The sequence below is a fragment of the Rhodamnia argentea genome, chromosome 7, assembly GCF_020921035.1.
Source record: "Rhodamnia argentea isolate NSW1041297 chromosome 7, ASM2092103v1, whole genome shotgun sequence".
Lineage (NCBI taxonomy): Eukaryota > Viridiplantae > Streptophyta > Magnoliopsida > Myrtales > Myrtaceae > Rhodamnia > Rhodamnia argentea.
In genome coordinates, this window is record NC_063156.1 from 9,629,829 (window position 1) to 9,651,943 (window position 22,115).

The window sequence follows — 22,115 nt, forward strand, 5'->3', positions numbered from 1 at the left end:
ATATTTCTAAACAATTTTCTTGTCCACGTCACACGGTCAGAATGGTCTCTCCATTTTGGTTGATCATTAGGTATCCATTGAGGTCGTTGGCTCAGTAATAAAGAGGCTGGATGTCTTTTACAATATCACCGATTCGATCTACGATGCGAAACAAACTTCTGTAAAAACTCGTGCCGCGTCATCTAACTGTGACGTGCCCCATGTGAAGAGATTTTTTTGGATGCTAGCATCTCGGTGGAATTGTAGTATCAAGCATGCCAATCTAAAATCTTTGAATCGCATGTGGTGTAGAGTAGTTATGATCAAATCCAAACATTCCATAGTAGGTGCGATCATATGGTAACTCCTGCTCGGGGTTAGTGACTCCTCCTCATCCTTGTATCGATCAAAATAAATCGGATGTTTCTTCAATATTTGCCCATGGTGTTCAAATCATTTGTGCAGAATTTTTTGAGTTCTTTCTCCATCAATGTCTAATGGAGGGGTGGGCATCAAGGTCACAACAACCTTTCACTTCACATGATTACTCACACATCACTTCACACCCCCTCCCTACACACCACAAAACATACTATGAACACGTTGTTCAAATTGAACATAGTCTTTCCCGTCATCAAACATTCATTTTACCTTTCTCGTTCTGGTCCGACACCTTTTTGACAAATCTACGTATCTTGCTAATCACTTAGGAGGTGGTGTGCACTATAGTTGTTTGGGAATAGAACTCTCCTACATTGTTGTCCCATAGTAACTTACTCAAAAAGCGATTTCAACCGCCTTTTGATGATTAGATGTCGATGAGGAAAGCCATTTCATCATTTCTCTAAAGAGATAAAGTTGGTAAAGTCCAATTTTGATTTCTAGACTTGCCCATGGTTTTACCAAGCTCTTAATTTTTTTTGTTTGTTCAATTAAGTGGGTTTAACTTGCATTACTTTTCTAATCAAATTTCTTTAACTCCAAATCCGATTTACTGGAGTTGACATGTCCATTGGTGTCGGTGATGATCTGATGTGGAAAGCCTGAGTTTAGCACTCTTATCACGAAATGTCATTGCTCAAAATCTGGTGGTTCGGAAATTTTTCCACTTCCATGCATGGGCCCTGACTCACCCTCCGTGGACGAAACTTGCAGATAGGTGATATTCTACGACGGCACAAAACTTTTTTATGTCAGACTCTTGCTAGCTCCTATAAACAAGTTGGAACAAATTAATCAAATCTAGAGCTGGACGGACTTGATTAGAAGGTCACATAAGTTTAAAGACGTGGGCAAATTAAAAGTTGAAGGACTTGCCACGAAGAAAGTGTAAATATAAAGATGAAAAGGTGGACTTTTACCGGTAGAGTTTGTATACACTCATGGCAGTTTTAATGTGTTTGTGACAATTCATAGTACAAACTCTCCACAAGCATGAATCATAATTCTTGCCACCAACCTCGTTAATAACATCGAATATAGCCGTAAAATGTCATGTCATCAGTAAACAATATTCACTACTTTTTTACTAGTACCCCGTTAATCTTATCCAAATGACATAGATAAATTGGCTATATGGAAAAATTGTTTTCTAGAAAGTCCAAATGACATAATTTGGATCCATAATCTCATCCATTAAATACCCATTAATCAATGAAAAGAGTTTTTTTTTTGTCTGTCCTATCTCTCAATCTCCTCTCTCTGACTTTTGCTCAACTTCTTTACAGAGCGCAGAATTCAAATTCCATATCTATGATACTAGCATTCTCACCTCTCTAATTCCTTGAATAGTAGGGCCACCCATATCAATGAAATAAAGTTCAACAACTTGTTCCCCGTGCTATTGTGCCACTGGACAATAAATTAACGTAAAGGGTCTAATATAAACAACAATACATGCCTAAGTTAGGCAGTTTACCATGCATTAAAAGCCAGAATATCATATACCCTCCATTACATAAGAACATATAGATATGTGTATATATATATATGTCTATGAGCTGTTAACCCCTCCATCAAGAAAAGGGTCGGTGCTAATTAGTCATCCACTCAATACATAGATACAACTCGAAAGTTTGGAGCCATGCATGACCAATAACAATCAATCAATCAATCCGCCTCCATAAAGCTAAGAAAACCCTCCATTTTTCTAATGCTTTGCAAACCCTAAAAAGAGAAAGAGAGGAGAATCTGAGGGGATGTTAGGCCTTGTTCTTTTCCCTTCTCCATGGAATCAAAAGGCCGAGAAGAAAGGACGTGAAAAGCAGCCATTGTTGAAAGGGCGCGGCCACGAGTGGAGTCCCCCCTCTTCGTTGCGGAGCCCGATTCACAAACTTTATGAATTTTTTTTTTTGACCGACCGACCGATCGATCGATCGATGGATCAATCCCCCGCCCCATCTTTAGGAAAAAGGGCAAATTGACGGAAAGAAAGGAACCCCACCCCTTCCCCCTCGAACACCCCCCACATAAATATGATGCGAGAAAGAAAACAAAGGCCTTCTCCGACATGTCAACATCGATATCATCGTGAGTGTAGAACACAGCTTTGTCCTTTGCCTTGAAGTGAACATTCAAACGGATGGGCCTGGTTGAGCCAATAATTCACGGCCATTGATGGAACCCGCGCGTACAGAAACGAGTCAGAGATTCGTAAGCTGATCAATTGGCATGTATCAAGATGTCTGACCCGTGTTCTTGCTCGTCACCGTCACGAAACGGCCTATCGCGACAATAAACGGATTGAAAAACTCGAAGGAACCGTACCAAGGGTAGGTCGAGAACGGAGACATGGTGATTAGAACTGGGTACCTTTCGGGCTAGGAGGTAAATTTGCACTCCAGGTTTACGCCAGAGAGGTCGACATCTTATTACAAGTACAATTGGACATCTCATATCTGTTCTCTCTCACTTTTTTTTTTCTTTTCAAGTTCATTTCATTCCATTCTTTATTAGATGTTCTTTCCAAATTTGCCAACCTTGGATCCGAGGTCCCCAACCTTATGTGGCCGCATATCTAGGTGGCCATTGGTCTTACTCACTGTGGTTGCAAGTTGCAACATCTCTGTTCTTTTTTACAAAGGAACAATAATGACGGGCTGCAAGTGTCCGGGATGCAACAAAGGTGGCGGCCTCAGGGATGCAACAAAGGTGGCGGCAGAGTGGTGCAACATCAGGTCAAGAAGAGTGCGGCAACGGCGGTGGCGGAGGGGAGGGAGAGAAATTTGTGTTGGGCATTTTGACGCTTTGGAGTAAATTCCTCTAGGGGCTCTTAGGTCAACTGGGGTAATTGGAATAGGTCTCGCTGCCCCTAACTTGCGGGATCCCCGATTAGAACCGGAAGTCGAAACCACATAAAATCGTGATCGGATCACGCATAACCCCATTTGATCCATCAAGTCAGCGAGATGGTTGAAACACGAGTATACACTCATCGACTCGTCTTTTAATCCACTTAAAATTGGTGTTGGGCTCTACAACACCATACTAAACTTTAACTTTTTTCTTTTCTTTTTGTTAATTTTTCGTAGTCATTCTGATTTCTTAAAGTGTTCACCAAGTGGCGGAACTGGTAGAATATTTTATATATAGGCTTTATTAATTATTATTGTAATTAATTATTGGTCCAATAATGAAAAATAAAAGATTTTATAATTCTACTTGAATATGGTACTTGATAGTATGGGCCGAGATAAACCTTATCTATAATGATGGGATAGGTTTCAATTTCTATAAATAGAGCTCAAGTCTCTCCTCTAAACCCTAATGTTCACATAACCTCACATCAAAAATCGTCAGAAGCGATATGTGAAGGGCCGTATCATTAAACCCCATAGGAGAGAAGCTCTTGAGCATTGGATCGTTGCAATTTCCGTATTAAGAACGATGTATCCGAAACAAGGTCCGTCAATTCTTTTACTTTATAAAACTGTTATTCACATATCCATACATATTATTTTTGAGTTGCTGCATAAGGATTAAAATCGCAGCTTACAAGAACTGGAATCCAAAACCCTAGCGCCAGATCCATTGAACGAAGGTTTGAAAACCAAGTCTAAGCAAAGTAAACTATAGCTTCTCCTCGTTAATTAACGGAGAACTTTCAGCCCACTTTGTCCACTTCAAGATGTTGGCGGAAAAGTTTGAAGAAGTCGCCATCTTTTTCAGGTCCCGGCCATTAAAACCCCGTTGGTGCTAAAACGGGCCACCATCGATTACAACCTTCGGCGCTTTTGCTGACTACTATTTTGTAGCATTTGAGGGGGTGAGTTTGACATTCGACGTTGGAGAGACCACTGGAAAAATCGAATGAATATTTCACATGAGACAAAACTAGAACTGGTGGGGATTGGTACGGTGATTATTAACAAACCCACCATCAGTTTGATCGAGATACTTCACTGCATTTTCCTTGACACAAATCAAAAGTCAGAAGAATTACTAAAAAATTCTTAAATCTATCGTAATGAAAATAGTGTTACAAAAATTATTAATCTATTATATTTGTATTAATTCAGTCCTAAATCTTTTTTAGTGCCAATTCAATCCTATACCTTTTATTAGTGCCAACCGCGTCTCAAACCTTTTGCGTTTATGCCAATTTAGTTCTAAGACTTTTTGCATTTGTATCAATTGAGTCAATTCGATCAATTTTGATCGAGAGATGTTTCCAATTCATCCAAATCATAAGCTTTTTCTACATCCATAATAATAGGATGGTGCATACCAAAACCGGCCCGGTTTGATTATAGGACATTGCTGCATTTCATCTCAAAAGGATCTCACTCTTTCTTTTGGGAAAGGGAAGGTTTAAATCCTATCCCTGAGCTTGATGCCACTCCTTATCCTTCAGTACTCCTTCGGTCGAGGAGATGCGGTTTTTTAGTGAACACTTTGCTGAGGAACGAAGTCTTCACACTCTCCCTTTTGGGAATAAGGAATCGTGAACGGTTTTATCTTGTATCAAAAAGTTTTCGCTTTTGCGCACTTTCGTTAACCCATGAACAGAGGATCTATGGGAAACAACATATACATAGTGGTTATCCAAGTGGCTATTACACTTTCTTTTTAAAAAAGATTTGAAGGGATGCTACAATCTTGTCTAGGCAAGAAGAGCTTAATCACTAACGCGGACGTCGATTGTCTTTCGTGGCATGGTTGGCGCCGACATTGATATTTTTAAATATTATTTTTAAAAAAATAAAAAATAAAAAAAAATCCACTTCGGCGCCACCCATCCCACATAGGACAACCGACATCCATATCATCGATTTCCCATCAAAATTGATCGAATTAACTCAATTGGTATAAATTCAAATAATTTAGGACTGAATTGGCACTAATTCTAAAGGTTTAGGACTCAATTGACCTTAATAAAAGGTTTAAGACTGAATTGGCATAAAAAAAAGATTTACAATTGAATTGGCACCAATGCAATAAGTTTATAAAATTTTTGACATTTTTCCCTTATTGGAATTGTGCCAATTCAGTTCTAAACCTTTATTTTTTCTAGTCCTAAGCCTTTTACATTTATGTCAATTCGGTCTATTTGGGTCGATAATTTTTCAATCAAAGGTCTCTATCACTAATGAAAGAGTTCTCCCTCTTTCTCTCTCTTAGGGCATGGACTAAGTTGGATGGCTTTGGAGCCGGCCATTCCGGTCAGCTTAGTGAAAATACACGCAACTGCTGATTAAAAAGCAGTTGGAAGATTAGGAAGTAATGACATGTTGTTGGTTGAAGTTTGTGGGTTACTTCCAACTGAATCACTGTCTTTTCCTTCACGAGAAAATTCTTGCTGGGAATTCTGTGGCTACCTTCAGTATGGCAATCGAGTAGAAACCTGTGGGTAGATCTGAATTAGTTTTCTTTTTGTCAATATAGTCCTTTTCGGCTAATTACCCAAATAAAAGATTTAGGACTAAATTGACAAAACTTCAAAATGTCTAGGCTTAATTGATACAACTGAAAGGTGTAAGATTAAATTGCAAATTTTCAAAAGGCTTGTGATTAAATTGGCTAATTAAAAGGTTTATGACTCAATTGACCGCCGTATAATAAGTTTATGAATTTTTGGACCATTATCCCGATTTTCTAGATAAGGCAAGTCTAGAGCAAGTTTATTGCATCCGTGCTACATACGCAACTGTCTCGTTGATGATGGGAATGTTGTGGAAATCAGCTCAGCTTACATAAGACGTTGGTTGAATGGGAAAATGACTCAAAACTCTTCCAACTTTGGATCGGAACACGTATGATCCTCGATCTCTTTTGTCACGGCCTTTAGCCCCGGATCTATTTTCTTCTGGATATGCGTCGAGTTTAGGGTAAAAAGGGTGAAAACTGAATCAAGTCAAGTTTGAGCAACTAAAAAAGGGTTCGAGCAAAAAATAAAAATAAGGAAAATATTCAGTCGAGTCGCAATTTTGAGTGTCAAAATCATGCCAACTCGATTCGACGCCATCACATCTCTAATCACGCATGCGGAGCATGGCATTCCACGGATTTTCGTCTCGTTTTTTTTTCCAAACAAACAGACGTATTTTGGCACTAGAAGTTAGTAACCCTCGAAAATCACGCATCATATGTCTTGAATTGTCACTTTCTTAGCTGATTATATAAATAGCAGCTGCGAAGTAGACACCGACGCGGAAAACTGACGAACAATTGGAAATTTTAATGGAATTTGAGCTATAGAAGCACATGAAATGGCTGTTGCATCGTTCGGACAAGATTGTTGGTATTAGCCCTGTGTTTCCTTGAAAACACCGTTATTCTCTGCCACTTCTCAAGGTCTCTTTTAGGTGGGCAAAACTTGCACGACCCACATGGCCACGAAAAACAATTTGATCAAAACCCTAGTAACCAAAAAGAATCTGCTAACGTGTCGGCTTTATTGACTTAAACGACCATAATTAGGTTTTCCGGTTTATAATATGACGATCCACGCCTTATAATATGTCATACATGTTCATTTATTTAAGACTAAGCTAACGACCCCAGGTGTTGATTCTTGAATAGTCTCCTCGTTGCTCTCAACATGGCGCTTTCAAAAAACCCAAAAAAAAAAAAAAAAAAACTAAACCCCACCGTTTAAATTAAAAAAAAATGAAGGGTATTGCCTTAAGAACCATTTTGAGCCACATGACATTAAAAAAAATTAGGTGGGAAATCTCGACTAGTGAATGAACGTTTTCCTATGTGCCAAAACGTACAGTTTGACTCTTGGAACGAGGCCCAATGTTCTTAATACAACTAATTAACTATGTGATTTGTACTAAATAAAAAGCTTCTCGGATTCCAAAACTACTATGTTCTCTTATTCTCATCGAACAAACCAAAACCCTTTTAATGTACCCATCAATCTCGACAATGTCGGCCATTTGATTCCATCTAATGCCTGTGGACTTGTCATCGCAACGTATCTTTTCGTACTACTCGTGCACGATAATTGCTTATTATAAATCGCATCGAGACCAAAAGGTCGCTCTCGGAGTGGTTATGCCGATGCCCAAGTCTAATCTCCATTAAAGAAAGACGAATGGAGGGGTGCATCGGGGTCCCTACGAATTGGACATGTATGGAAAAGATCAAGATCATCGAATTGGCATGCACGATGTTTCGTTTTCCCTTTGTTGGGTCGCCACCGGAATCTAACGAAAGTGTACTAACGAACGTCGATCGATCGGGGTAATGTGGACCCTCTTGGAGGACATGTCCAAAGAATATGATGAAGACCGAGGAGGAAAAATTTAGTCCAAGTGAGAAAGTGAAGGCCACTTTTTAAGGGGAGAGGATTCATGGTGGGGCTTGGGAAAAGGTAGTTTCGCTAGGAGACACCGAGGGGGGATATGGAAAGTCAAGGTTCGTGTCTTTGGAAATTTTAATTACCTCAAGTTAACTTAGACTAAGATGGATGTGATTCCGCTAGATTCATGTACCGTAAAGATTTTCGGGCCATGTTCGTTTAACTGACTCGCGCATATCGATTTTCTAGTTAGATGACCGAAAAGCAATTAATTGAGAGAGACAGAGACGGAGATGGACGGATGTTGGCCGGGTCGTGAGGAGGCTAGCACGATGATGGCGGTTGAGTGCGGCGGTGTGCCTTGGGTTAACAGAAGTGTGCGTGTGTGGAGAGAGAGAGAGAGACGGAGAGAGGGAATGTTGGTGCGGTGCTGTCCCATCAAGACGACCCCCCAGTGTCGATGACAGTGACGATGAAGGCGTTAATTACAATGACGGGCGATTCGACTCTCTCTCTCTCCCCTTGAATTTTTATTTCTATTAGGATATTTGACTTTTTAAACCACATTCTGACATAACTGTTTTCTTTTTCCATTACAAATATCAAAGTCGGCAATCACGCCAACTTATTTAGATACGTCCATAATCAAAGAACTTGATTGCATCAATCATGCAAAATGAAGGACCCAATTGAATAGAGTGAAACTCCTATGACTCGACCGCACGATCTAATGAGTTAAATGACAAGACGGGAGTGTTCTAAATAGAACAATACCTAGTGAATTATACGAGGACGATTTAATAATTTGCTCATATAACATTATCAAGAAGAAGAAGAAGAAGAAAGACTACATCAATCACGTCTGGAGAGATCTTATCATAAAAAGGACAGGCTCCCTATTATTTTCCACGACATAATCAATGATCTCATCTCTTAATAGTTTCATTATCTAGGTGAAAAGGGCACTAGATCTCGAGTTTGAGCACGTTTTATTTTCAACTTCCCTCGGTTGTCCTTGTAACTTTGTGAGAACTACCGACGCTGGGGCACGTTCCACTCGCCGCCCAGGCCGAAGCATGTCAAGTGTCAACTCACTTGGCCCAGTTCTAGAAAGAGTTTGGACCTAAAGCACTGTCTCTCCCCCAAACTTTTTGAAATTCTACTTTAAGCCGCACGGTTCCAAACAGATTTTCAATTACACCCTTGTCTTTTAAAAGCGCTTTTCAAAAGTAGCACTCACATAGCAATCTTACACGTGACTTTGAAGTCATAAATCATCATTATATTGACAAATAGCATCGCTATATACTGATAGGATCGGGTTATACTTTTGGATGCTTCGTCATTTAGGCAAGATTGCAATTAATAGGGATAATTATCCATAAAGTCCCGAACTTATTGTACGATAATCAATTCAATCTTAAACATTTTAATTGTGTCGATTTTTTTTTTGGTTTATTAATTGTGCCAATTGACAAATTGTCAAAAGGTTTAACTATATCAATTCAATTGTGTCATTTTAGTTCTAAACTTTTAAATTTTTTTCCAATTAAGTCCTAGACCTATAATTTGGATAATTGGCAAAAAGGACTATATTGACAAATTTTCAAAAGGTTTAGGACTAAATTGGCAAATCATTCAAATGACTAAATTGATACATCAAAAGGTTTAAGACTAAATTGGCAAATCACTAAAAGGTTTAGGATTAAATTGACATAATTAAAAGATTTAAGATTGAATTGACCGATGTATAATAGGTTCAAGATTTTTTGGACAATTTTCCCGGCATAGAATGCAAGTTGTTTTCTTTTGAATGTTTCAAGAGTGACCTACAGCTCAATACTACTTTGTAGCTTGGAGTTCCAAGAAATTCTTCTATTTCTTTTATCTTCCTTTTTATTCCAGAAAAACAAAAAGGTAATAAGACTTCATCACTATCTAGACAAAACTATGTGTATGTACAAATCGACGTTTTTACCATGCGAAACATATTTACCCTAAGTCCATACGAGACGGATGATACAATCATCCCTAACAATAGCATCACCCCGCCGTATCCGACCTGCTTAGGAACGCATTTCGTGACCGAAGGCCCGCATCGGAGAGCATACACGAGGAATTCTACTTCGCGCCACATCAATTAGTAGACGGGCTTTTTCAAGATATAAGAACGACCCGTTTTTAGCAACCTATCGGAAATCGAAACCTGTCCTCCAAGAGTAGAAATTTTACTTTGGTCCGGAAAAAAAAAGGAAGAAGCTAATTGTTAGTCTTAACACATTCAACACCTAATCAACATCGAGCGAGAAAGTGGGAAGAAAGACAGACGACAACGACGACGACGACTACGTCGGTATGGGCATTAGATTTAGGTTGCTTTCTGTCCCTTGGTCGTGGCAAAGAAGACATCAGGCGCCGCGTTTGTTGAAAAAGAAGTGATCGGGGAGCGGTTCTTCTAATCAACACGTGATTTTATAAGCTGTATTGATAAATCGAATGATTTGTTTTCTGTTTGTTTTCGACTTGTCCAAATGAGTGGCGTGCGACGGGAGACATACTTTCCTCCTCCCCCTTTTTTTTTTACTTTCCTTTTATTTATTTGATATTAATCGGGATTGTCGAAAATCGAGAGGATTGGAAAAAAGGGGGTCGGAAATTGCATATGCTTCTTTGCTATGTTTCGATTAAAAATTTCGTGATGATTTTCCTTTAACCGAATTATTCGGATGGACTGAATTTTTCTCGCAGACTGATATCGGTGTTTATTTTTTGCCGACCATTCTCGGTGAAAGCTGGTACGGCAAATTTCATGCCGATTTAAGAACGAATTTTAACATATGAGATATAAAAGCCAGTTCAAAAATTGTAATTTATAGGACATTTGAGTTGGATTTCCTTTGATTTTGTGCGTTAAGAAGAAAAGGCATGGTTAATCCAATGCTTCTTCTAAAGTAATATGTGAATTTCACCGAGATATTTACGTTGTTGCCGTGGGAAGAAAAAGAGTAGAAATTTTGGCCCATAGCGCCGTGACAGCTTTCGGCCCATGATGCTGTCATATGGACTCGAGTCGTTTTCGGCCCATTAATGAATTATTTTTAAGGCGAATAGCACCATTGGTTCTTGAAATTCGGGCCATCCGGGTCCTAAGACCCAAAGTCCGAGAACCAGCTGCCGGACTCAAGGTCCATGGATTCAAAATAAGCACGTCCGCTCGTCACACGAGATTCTTACCTGAGGTCCACATGATCAATAATTTTCATACATCCGACCCATGTGAATCTAAGTCTATTCTAATTCGAACCTTAGAATTCGTAACGAAACCAAACCTGGGCCCATTCCAGCAGCGGGACCTATCTCAAATGCTATTGGAATGTTCGGTTTATATGCGGGTACTTAATGTTTATGGAACGATGCTTCCCTGCATAAGGGATTCGATATCGGCGAAATTGAGTGAAACCAAAAGCTATATTCAAGGGTAAACAACATCAAAAACCTCGAGCTGTGCCTATTGTGACACAACCACACTATTTTTTTTTTTTCGTGTCGCCAATAATCTAAACTTATGTAATTATGACCTATATTCCTCCTATTACAGTTTTATCCAGGTAAGTTTGGCGTATTTACGTCACGGTGAGCATAGTACGTGGTGCTTTTGTGGTCTTAACCCTGTATTCGACATGCAAGAATATAAACGTGAAAGATAATTTAATATTCAAACGGCGGGCATTCACAAAGATTTTAAGCGGGATTTCTCCTTGATCTATATGCATTGAATTTGATTCGCTGGGCCTTGTCAAGGGGCAGGGGCCCGGGGGCCCGCCGCTATTTTTCTAGGCCCGTTCAGTGGGCAAGCCGGGCCTTGGCAAGGGTCTTGAGGCCCAGCCCACCCATATGCTTACATTTTTCTTTTTTCGGGCGAAATATGCTTACTTAAAAGTATGTGAAGTTATGTCTTATTAATTATTGGGAAAAAACCACCAAAAACCCTAAACTGTGCCAATTGTGACACATTTACCCTAAACTTTTGTTTGTGACATAAAAAATTCCAAACTTTTACTCATGTGACACATTTACCCCAAACTTTTTCTTGTGACATTGAAAACCCTAAACTTATACCCGTGTGACATATTTACCCCAAAATATTTTTTTGTGACATCAAAAATCCTAAACTTATATTCGTGCGACACATTTACTTCAAAAATTTGAGGTAAATGTGTCACACGAATATAAGTTTGGAGTTTTTAGTGTCATAACAAAAAGTTTGGGGTAAATGTGTCATACAAACACAAGTTTGGGGTAAATGTGTCACATGTCTACAAATTTAAGGTTTTTTGTGTCACAAATAAAAGTTTGGAGTAAATGTGTCGCAAGAGGCATAGTTTAGGATTTTTGGTGGCTTTTTCCCTTAATTATTCTACATCGATGCTTACAAATTTATAACTACTAACAAGACACAGAAAAAAATTCCTAAATTTCCATATATATACACCACTCAGAGGTAAAAGAGTAAAATAATCATTTTCTATTTAGTTTTCATATTTTTTTCTTTGTTATGCTAAAAAAAAAAATCGATAGATAAAATGGTTGGAGTGGGGCCGGCCATGTTGTTCCCTTGGCCGGTCTTGGGCACTAGCCGACGCCCGAAATTGCAGGTCTTGGCAATGCGTCTAAAGGTCTGATCCCGATCAGGGCAGGCCGTCCCAGTAAGTATCGTGGTACTAACTAGATCTATTGCACCTGAGGAAACTGTAATGCACATGAATACCACACCTTAAATTGTGGATACATCTTTCTTGAAGCTTCTTTGAACCATCGATGGCCATATTAGTTGATGCGGTTGGAGGAAGGGAGCTGGCGCCCTAAAACATGGTCGATTCTTGCGGCCGAATCAAGCATCGCCATACTCCGGTGCTAAATGAAGAACTCCTTTCGTGATCCATTTGATTCACAAACAAGCCACAACATGACGTCTAAGTTGCTAGGCAAAGCTCTTTGTGCAAGATCATGAGCATGCTCTGCAGTGAGCATGTTTCCGTCGGGATTCTTGAACCGGTAAGAGTTAAATAAGGAAACAGCAATTGCAGAACTAGCAAGTAAATCATATCTAATCTTGTCTACTGTTTTTATTCAAGGTGATATCGAAGATACCTCCTAGTGTACTCGGAACTGAACCTGGAAGCGGAAGATCGTGTGACTAGGAATTTCCTAGGAAGCCTTGGAAGATTGCCGTCCCAGCTTGCTGAGCCAAACCGTCCATGATTCCGTGCAACACATTACCCATCAGGCTACTCTCACCCGAATCATTCCTCTGACTAGTTCCATGTCCTGGAAATGGTAGAGAAATCACACCCGGATAGTGATCATATCCCTGACCAAGTGGTTGGGATCTCACGGTTGTGCATCCAAGTTGCAGATTAGGATCCAGGAAATATGCGCCCAGATGACTAATGAACCCTGGCCCTGGCACGGTTGTGATAGAGATGCTATGGCACGGCGGCCTGGCATGAGATTAATTCACTTGCTGTTGTAGCGGAGTGACCGGAATTGGTGACGGCGCAAAAATGCAGAGAGAGTGCAGATCGAGTTCGCACTGTCGACGGTGGTAAGAAAAGCCCGTGCCTAGCTTCCTGCAGGTGTTGCACACGAAAGTGCCTTCCTGGTAGACCGGGGTCGGAGTCAAAGTAAGCATGTGTTTGGGGTCGATCCCGTGGCTCAGCTTCTGCGGCATCTGTGAACAGGTCTGGTGGAGGCAGAAGTTGCAGGGGAGGCAAAAGTAGGCCCACTCGGAGATCGCTAGCTTGCATCCTGAGCACAAGACTCTGCTCACGCTGGAGTGCTGCCGGATGTTGAGAAGCCTCCAGTGATGTTGGTGGCTGAAGTGTTGCATGCTTTGGTCGGCATCGATCTTTCCCATTTCGCCCGTCCAAAAGCCTTTGCTCTTGCGAACAGGTACTGTTGTGCATAAGGCATCGGACTGCGCTGCATATATAAGCTGATGATCAATGACAGAACAAGATGTCAACGCAGATTCTTTTATTCTAATCCTTCTTTGTCCTGTTGAACATGTTTTTAGATGATTGAATACTATTCCCACACAGACTTCCGTCTACAATAATTTGGATGTATCGATAGAAGCCAATCTGCCAACATCAATTCAGAGAGACCTCGACGTGTCGACACTCCATGATATCTATCATCGCGTCTGTTCACGATGCATTGTGTTTAGAAAATACGTAGAAGATAGAGATCTTCTACTTATTTCGGTTGACTTAAGGGTCAATTTTTCTCTCTTGCAGATAGCATCAACCTCAGGTAAGTTTTGATAAGGGGTAATCTAAGATTGCTATCTGTCACATGCTATTGGCATGCTATTTATTTACTAGGAGAGCGACATCGATATTAACGTAATATTTGTTGAAGTTGCCGTCCTGCATAGATTATCTTTCGATGGAATTGCATCGTTGTGAGCTGATTAATATACCAAACGGTAGTGCTTACAATGTTTGTATACCGTCAAACGAGAGAAACAATGGAGCAAAAAGAAATTCTTTTCTGATTGTTCTCAAGCAGTAGACGGAACCAAGAGGATGGTTGCGGATTTGAAGATGCATAAAAGATAGCTCTGCAATCTGTAACATGTACATTTAATGTCCCTGTAGCAGAGGATAGTTCCCAGTAAACTGCAGACATGCATCCTCAACCTTTAGCAGTAGACCGAACTAGGAAATGCAGGTTATATGAAGAGATCCAACTTTTGAACGCACGTGGATCATAGAAATGTTAGTGCTGTTCCTTTAGATCCAGAATGCAACTCATTCTCCCAAAGACGAGGCAAATCTTCAACCAAGAGTAGTTTCAGGCTGTCTTTCCTAGGTAACATCCTGTGAATTTGACTTGTTAAACCGTGTTTGGTGTTGGAGATTATCAAGAATGAGATTGACGCCAGAGGTTGATGATTATGGAAATCGCTGTCCCATTATCCTCGTTCTCCAACTGAATCATCTTTCTGTGAGCAGATGAATATTTCAAAGGGTCATGATAGAAAATCTTCACCTGTATGCAAGCAAAGAGAGAGCATATGAAGAATAGAATACTTCCTTTTGGTGCTGCTCATCAAGTTCTCAAAAATGCAGAAAAACCTTAAGAATGCTTCAGAATCAAGATCTGTATGAGACAAGTTTCTGCGAATACAGCAATGGGGCGCCCACACGGCTTTCTCTGGAGAAGACCAGGAGTTCATGTCTCATTATCCAATCCCCAAATAGTCAGATTGCACGAGGACTACCTGATGCTTTTGAAGATGCAACGCAGAACAGTTCCTTAACACTATGTTTTGATTCTGCTGATCACTTGAGTGACGCTTACGGGAAGATTAGGACTGTTCGTGACAAAATCATCCGTAGGACAAGAATCTTTGTATGTAGGAGTTATGAACTTATGATCAATGAAAATCCAAAAGGAAAGAACAGGTAGGTTCATAAGGTAGGGTAAAGCGACGTTTTCTTTTCCTGTCTCCATCATTAGGTTTGACAACAATACAGATCCGTGTTTCTAGCTCCGCCATACTTTTCAACTGTGAAGCATGACCGTGCCCGGATACATTGCAATGCCCTCCTTGAGAATTGACACGATTCAGGCACTTTCCTCTTGAGAGCACGACAGATGCTTGCGCTTACAGCGAAGCTTCTCTCCAGCCGGCTTTTCTTCTCATTCAATTCATCTTTAATCTCTCTGTTTGGGTAATTTCCTCTTTTAACTTCATTTGCGAAGCTCTGTTCATTAGCTTAAGCAACCAAATCCTCCAGCCAAGGAAAAGGGTACTGCAAAATCTTGTTCTCTTGAACATTTATCATGAAAAGCATTCAAGGCTTGACGGATCTGTACAGATTATAGTTTTCAAGTGATAATTGTCTGCAGTGCTTGATAGGCATATGAACCAAATCGATGGATCTTCAGAGCAGGAGTTATTAACATGTTATTGTTTACCATTGAACCCATGAATGGACCTTGGATCTTTTGTTATGATAATTCTAAACAATGGGAGTCCTCGCTAGTCAGATTGCGGGTGCTCCTAACATTGAGAAATAGCAAGTTCCACATTGATCCGACCAGTCAAAGTTCGCCTGGAGCATTTGGCAATATTCCGCAGTACAGAGCACTTTTTTGTATTGATGTAAGCAAATCCGCCCACTGATTCTCTCCCGTGTCCCCTAGTTTTCCATGTTTTCGTCGTCTCTTGCTGATGGTCGAGGATGAAGACTTTAAAGTCCCTTTGTACTCGTATATTACTCGGGAGTCCATGAATAACAATAACTGTTTCTTTTCTTATTCTTGTGCAAATTTCTAGTTGCAAAATTTTGCATTATTCCAAATAAAACTATTCAAATAAAAATTGGACTCTTATGATAACGGATTGCTAATATATCGCCACATAATATTTCCAAAACCTCTTAGATATCTTAACGAAATCTACCCGTTAGAAATTATGCAGAGAAAATACGATCGTTATAGTCTCGAGCAACCCTCACGCTTGCGGGATTTTCAAATATTTTCAAAACACGAGTCTTTTAGAATGACATGTGTGAAGTTCTCGATGTTATCTTGAAAGGTAACATTCCTCTATAACAGCGTCTCGTGCCCACACATTCCAGTGCACAAAGGGATGTTTGATTTTAGTCTATCCTAGTTAACGCTTTGGATGAGTACTTCCATGATATAGTGGACATTGAGGTCCAAGAATTTTTAGGCAACAGAAAACTAAAGCAGAATGATAGCAAAACGTAAAATTTCTACCAACCCTTGTTGCATCACGAGATTTACTCATAGATTAAGACAGAATTTGGCATATTGTCATGCAATGGACCCAAGGAATCAATCATTGAATAAAAACCTTATCTTTTTTTTTTTCGTGGCATTTACATGAGCAAGAAGAAGAAGAAGAAGAAGAAGAAGAAGAACTGCAGAAACGGCCAGAGAAGTTGTGATGTGAGCGTGACGTAGTAGCGTTCCACCAATGAACAAATTCGTAGTAGGTGCAACCGTGCAACAATTTCCCTTCATACTCTCTGTCAGTCAAGGAGAGAAGGAAAACCCACAGCTTTGCTTTTCCCTTGACACTGTCTTCACCTAACCTCCTCTGCTCGGAAATCACAGACTCCCATCACACTTCGATCGAAAATCCTTTGAAAAGAAGCGTAAAGATTCAATCTTTTCTCCCACCCGTTTTTTGACTTAGCCATCTCTATTTGTTCGAGTTGTCATGGATTTCTTGCAATCCCAAGATTTCCAGATTCTCGTGGGTGTTGCGGTGGCTCTCGTCGCCATTGGAGTTGCTGCTGCCTACCTCAAATCCACCAAGAAACCAAAAGGTTTGAGCTTTTTTCATTATCATTAGGCTATTTGTCGTTGCAATTTATGGATCTAAGCCGAATGCCAGTTAGTACGAGTCGGAAGAGTGAGAGGTGGTGGTGTTGTTGTGGCATTTATCAATTTCCTGTGGCATGGCCTGATAGCTCCTCGAAGTTTGACTGTGAATTTCAATCTGATGCGTTCGTACATTTGGGATTGTGCCTCCAGTCAGAGCTGGTCATGTGGATCCAGGAAGCAAATGTCTTGTTTTTGGTTTTTCCGTATTTGACTTGTTCACTTGGTGAATTCCTTGCATTTGGCTTTTCGGGTGCTTTCGCTGGTTTTATTCTCTCAAGTTCTGTTAGGAAGAAGGAATATGAGATTTCACATGGAAAGAAAATTGGGCCTTTCCGCCGAGAAACACAGAGACTCCTACCTGATTTCACTTAGGAGGGGCTGACCTCGACTACTAAATTTCAGCTAATATTCTATTGAATGCCATATGTGTAATTTGTAATGTGAAAGTATTGGTTGTCAAGTTCCTTTGCTTGTCCGAACTATCCTCTAGATTTGTGTGGGAGCTGAAGTGAGTAGCCTGTGCTTAGGTTCCTGCTCTCCTTGTTAATTTACTCTGCCAATAGCTAGCATTATGACGTAACGTTTCATCTCCTGGTCTGTTGTGTTTCCATTTTGTTCGTAGAAGCTTGCTCTGCACTCTGCGTAAACTTGAATTACTTGCATTTGTTTGTAGGATGTTTGGATCCTGAAGAATTCAAGCAATTTAAACTTGTCAAGCGGACACAGCTAAGCCACAATGTGGCAAAGTTCACATTTGAACTTCCGACGCCTTCTTCTGTTCTGGGTCTCCCCATTGGACAGCATATAAGTTGCAGGTTAGTTGGCTTTTGTCTTTTGTCTTTTGTCCTCTGTTTCTCTTACAAACTTCTTTGCACTATGTGTCGTCGGTCTTTCATGTAACTTGCTTTTGTATGCTAGCACAATCAAATTGGTTGCGAATGACTGCATAGAGGAATGATGGACGTCTGCTAATAGTGTATAATATATGTGATGAAAAATATATATGTGATGAATCTATTGTAGAAGGCCTCTTAGAGATACTATTATTGTAATTTTTGGTAAAGAATTAGTTTGCTTGAACAAAATTGTAAGGTGTAAATAAATCATACAAATGCAACAAGCCAACATAAAAACTGGCTCTATCTTTTATTAGTTGCCATGCTTGCTCTCTAATAAGTAATGCTATTTGCAGGGGCAAGGATAGCCAAGGTGAGGAGGTTATCAAACCCTATACCCCAACTACCTTAGACTCTGATGTTGGACACTTTGAGCTGGTCATTAAGGTAGCTATCGGTGTCATTTGATTTCATCCGCAATGGTTGTTCCATTCTGAACAGCATTCTTCTTTGGCTGATTCCTGTATCAGATGTACCCCCTAGGAAGGATGTCACACCATTTCCGTGAGATGCGCGAGGGTGATTGTCTCTCTGTAAAGGGACCAAAGGTAGTCTTTTTCTTTGCTTGTCAACATAAAAAAAATGCCAGTAGCACTGTTCTTGTTACTGAACTTGGGACTTGTATGAGGCTGCATTTTTCTGATTGTCTACCACATCTTATTTAGACTTGATTATCAATCTAGACTGCTGGACCTATTATGCAAAATTAGATTCTCTATCTTTAGTGATAAGAGGAACATAAATTCAGCCTTTATGTTTGATTATTGCCTCTCTCTTATTTCTGATACATATGTTGTGTTGTAGTTTCTTTTTGACGTGGGGAGATTCTTATCTGGCGCTTTACATTGTAATTTCTTATAGGTGGTCTCTTTGTACTAAAATATGTTTGAACCTTTAAAAGATTGACATCTAATGTGGCTTTGTTAAATTAGTGATATATATGTCCCTTTGTCGGAACTCCTGGCCTGGATGTTTAAACTTTCTTCTATCTTTTCTTAATTAAGTTGTCATCTCACTAGATTACAGTTTAAATTAGGTAACACTGATTATTTATGCTAGAGAGTATACGTTCTTGAGTTTCTCTAGGCTATAGAACAATCTAACAAGTATTTGAAAAATCGACTTTGTATTAATCATACAATTATGTGTTTTCCTAATCAACTTTCATTTGTCATTTCGATTTCTTGTATAATATGTTAGGCACTTTCTTGTGTGCCACCACTTTCATGCTATGCATTTGAATACTGGAAACCGCTGCATCTGATTGCAAGTTGTGCAATAGCTGCAAAATCTCCTTTTTACTTCTCCGTGGCCTAATGCCCTGGCTGAAGCTTCGATTTTCTGATTTGTAGCTTTGTCCTTTTGTGCTTCTATAACTTTGCAAACTCCCCACTGGTCTGGCGACATTGCTGTGATTTAACTGCTCTGCTTTTCTAACTTACTGTACTGGAAGGTGGACCTGCTTGCTGCTCAATCTTGCCCAGTGAGCTGCTATCAAATTTAGCCGCTCCTGCTTATACTTCTCATGATCAATGGATTAATACATCTGTCACGCACTGAATACTGATTAATTCTGATGGTTTGACTTTGTCATCTGAAGAGAGGGTTACAATTTATCTTTGCTATTATTCAACCTCTGAAATGTCTAGCTATCTCTGTAGCAGTATTCTCCTCATAAATATTGTTCATTGTGAAATATTGAACTTTGAACTATGTGTCTGAGATTTTTATTCTTTATACCATAGATGCTTCCTCCCATTCATGTCTTTAAGATTCTCAGAACAACACATGATGTCTATGAGCCCTTCTTGGGTTTTTTCCAATCAGGGACGTTTCAAGTACCAACCTGGCCAAGTTAGAGCTTTCGGGATGCTTGCTGGAGGCTCTGGCATCACTCCAATGTTCCAGGTCATTTTTCTTGGTCGCACTGTGAACTGCTTCACTAGTTTTGCTGCATTGCCATGTAATCTTCCTCCAGTATGATATATTGCCATCGTATGAGGTGCCGTTCACTCCATTCCTCATTACAGGTTGCTCGGGCAATACTAGAAAACCCAAAAGACAAAACGAAGGTGCACCTTATCTATGCCAATGTGACTTACGAGGACATTCTCTTAAAGGTAATTGACTATCCCTTCCCGTAAAACTTTTGCTGATATTAAAGTCCCTGAGCTCTTATAAGAATGGCTATTCTGTTTCATGTCCATCGCGCTCTCTCAAGGGAAATTGTACCGCTGCTCACAAAAGCGAACTAGACTAAAAGCATCAGTGTAAATGCTTGTTCTGTGGAAGTTTGAGAATTTATACCAATGGAAAAAACTGAAGTAGAATATCTTGGTGGAGATGCGCTGTAATTTACTTCCAATCTAAAGTATATCTGCCCCTTATGATGGGGTGTCAAATATGAAATTATGTGCATAGCTTCGAACATTGATTTGTGGTAGCTTTCTGATGTCTTAATTACCCAATTCTATTTAATTGCACAATGTGTAAAATTGTGCCCTGGTCTCTTTAATCGCTAAAATAAAAGCAGTTACTATAGGATCAGTAAATCGTGCTTGGGGTGGCTGAACGAGGATAAAATAGAGACATAAGCTGTTCATATTGGCCTTGATTGAACAAGAACTAAGAATTTCTCCAAAATTAAATTCTTTGCTTGATGAAATTATCACTTTATTGCAGGAGGAGTTGGATGGCCTTGCTTCTGGCTACCCAGATAGCTTTAATGTTTACTACGTTCTGAACCAGGTACAAGTTATTTTTCTTTTATGCAATGACGAACTTCTTGAAGCATATGCCTGTGTTTCTCGTTCATGCTGTTTATGAAATTAAAATTCATCGACCTCAATCTTACTAAGTTCTATTCCTTCGTCCTCAGCCTCCTGAGGGTTGGGATGGCGGTGTCGGATTTGTGTCGAAGGAAATGATTCAAACCTACTGCCCTGCACCAGGGCCGGGAATTCAGGTTACTATCCGAAGCCTTTTCTCGTGCTTTTGTATCATTTTGGTCCCTAATCTCTTGTCTTGAGTAATGGAAACCTGCTTAGGATGTCAAAGCAAATAACCGACACTGATCTTTGTGGCCTTAATTACCATATCTGTAGATTTTGAGATGCGGTCCGCCACCAATGAATAAAGCGATGGCTGCGCACCTTGAGGATCTTGGTTATGCTCCGGAAATGGAGTTCCAGTTCTGATCCTCATCGAGCAATAAACCTTCGATCGGACCTGAATTTTCCTTTTCTTCTCCTTTCCGGGGTCGGGAAATGTGCTTTGTGCGATTGTTCTGTTGTCTAAATAAAGACTTCATTGTTCATGACTTCTGAATGGAAACATGGGTTGCAGGCATGCATGTTGTAACTCTGGAGTCAGACTTCCCCGCCATTTTATTAAGCTAACCCTGCAATCTGAGTCTTGTAGCAAGTGAAATCCCTCAATCTTGCTAGTCATAGTACATTTATTACTATCCTGTGTGGCTCTTGAGAGAGCTTGAGCCCGTCACCTCTCAAACCTACTGGCTAAGGGATGCGCCCATTCGGCCGTGGACGAAACATCCTGTGTCGCTCTCGAGAGAGCTCGAACCCGTCACCTCTGGAACCTACGGGCTAAGGGAGGCGCCTGTTCGGCCGTGGACGAAACCGAACTGACTCCATATGTTTTGACGGTCTCTTCTTTTATATGATAGAGACTGGTGTGTGATGGTTGGTGGCGTAAACAATTTCATCCACTGAACAGGGATTAAAGGCACCAATATCATAGATTTGACACATTTGAGAGCAAAATCTTCATGAAGCTTCTCCGATCTCCTTTGAAACCGGAGTTGTTCATTATTGAAACTCGTGGAGAGCGAAATCTCTAAAACATACACGCAGAAAATCTCAAATCTAAGCTAGATCGGGATAGAAATCTCCTAAAAATGAGAAAGAAAAACTTCTAGATCTAGATTAAATCGGAAGAGAAAAGCTTCCAAATGGACAGAAAGCAAGACAAAAAATAGAAGATTAGGCGCGCACCATTGAAAGGCAAAGCCGTAGCAACCGATAGAGTTCTCGGTGTATGCTCAT

General features: G+C 40.1%; 1 protein-coding gene and 1 long non-coding RNA gene across 2 annotated transcripts; one reads left to right on the plus strand and one right to left on the minus strand.

The window, feature by feature from the left end:
- Positions 1-959: 959 nt before the first annotated feature.
- Positions 960-20,727, minus strand: LOC115737715. Its single transcript, XR_004015053.1, has 3 exons — positions 20,536-20,727; positions 8,926-8,928; positions 960-973 (listed from the first exon to the last, which is right to left on the minus strand). It is a non-coding gene; the product is annotated as an uncharacterized LOC115737715 (long non-coding RNA).
- On the plus strand, positions 16,773-21,457 carry LOC115737714 (NADH--cytochrome b5 reductase 1). The gene is made up of 9 exons (XM_030670004.2): positions 16,773-17,097; positions 17,829-17,970; positions 18,348-18,438; positions 18,522-18,599; positions 19,879-19,959; positions 20,082-20,171; positions 20,734-20,799; positions 20,930-21,016; positions 21,156-21,457. The coding sequence occupies exons 1-9, from the start codon at positions 16,989-16,991 to the stop codon at positions 21,246-21,248; spliced, it is 837 nt and encodes a 278-aa protein (XP_030525864.1). The 5' UTR covers positions 16,773-16,988; the 3' UTR covers positions 21,249-21,457.
- Positions 21,458-22,115: the final 658 nt, after the last annotated feature.

Excerpts from the sequence above, each read along its gene's own strand:
- LOC115737714 (XM_030670004.2), top strand. The coding sequence starts at position 16,989 with ATGGATTTCTTGCAATCCCAAGATTTCCAGATTCTCGTGGGTGTTGCG. Across the intron at positions 18,600-19,878 it reads TCTCTGTAAAGGGACCAAAG|GGACGTTTCAAGTACCAACC; the intron begins GTAGTCTTTTTC and ends TTTTCCAATCAG. Across the intron at positions 20,800-20,929 it reads TTTACTACGTTCTGAACCAG|CCTCCTGAGGGTTGGGATGG; the intron begins GTACAAGTTATT and ends CTTCGTCCTCAG.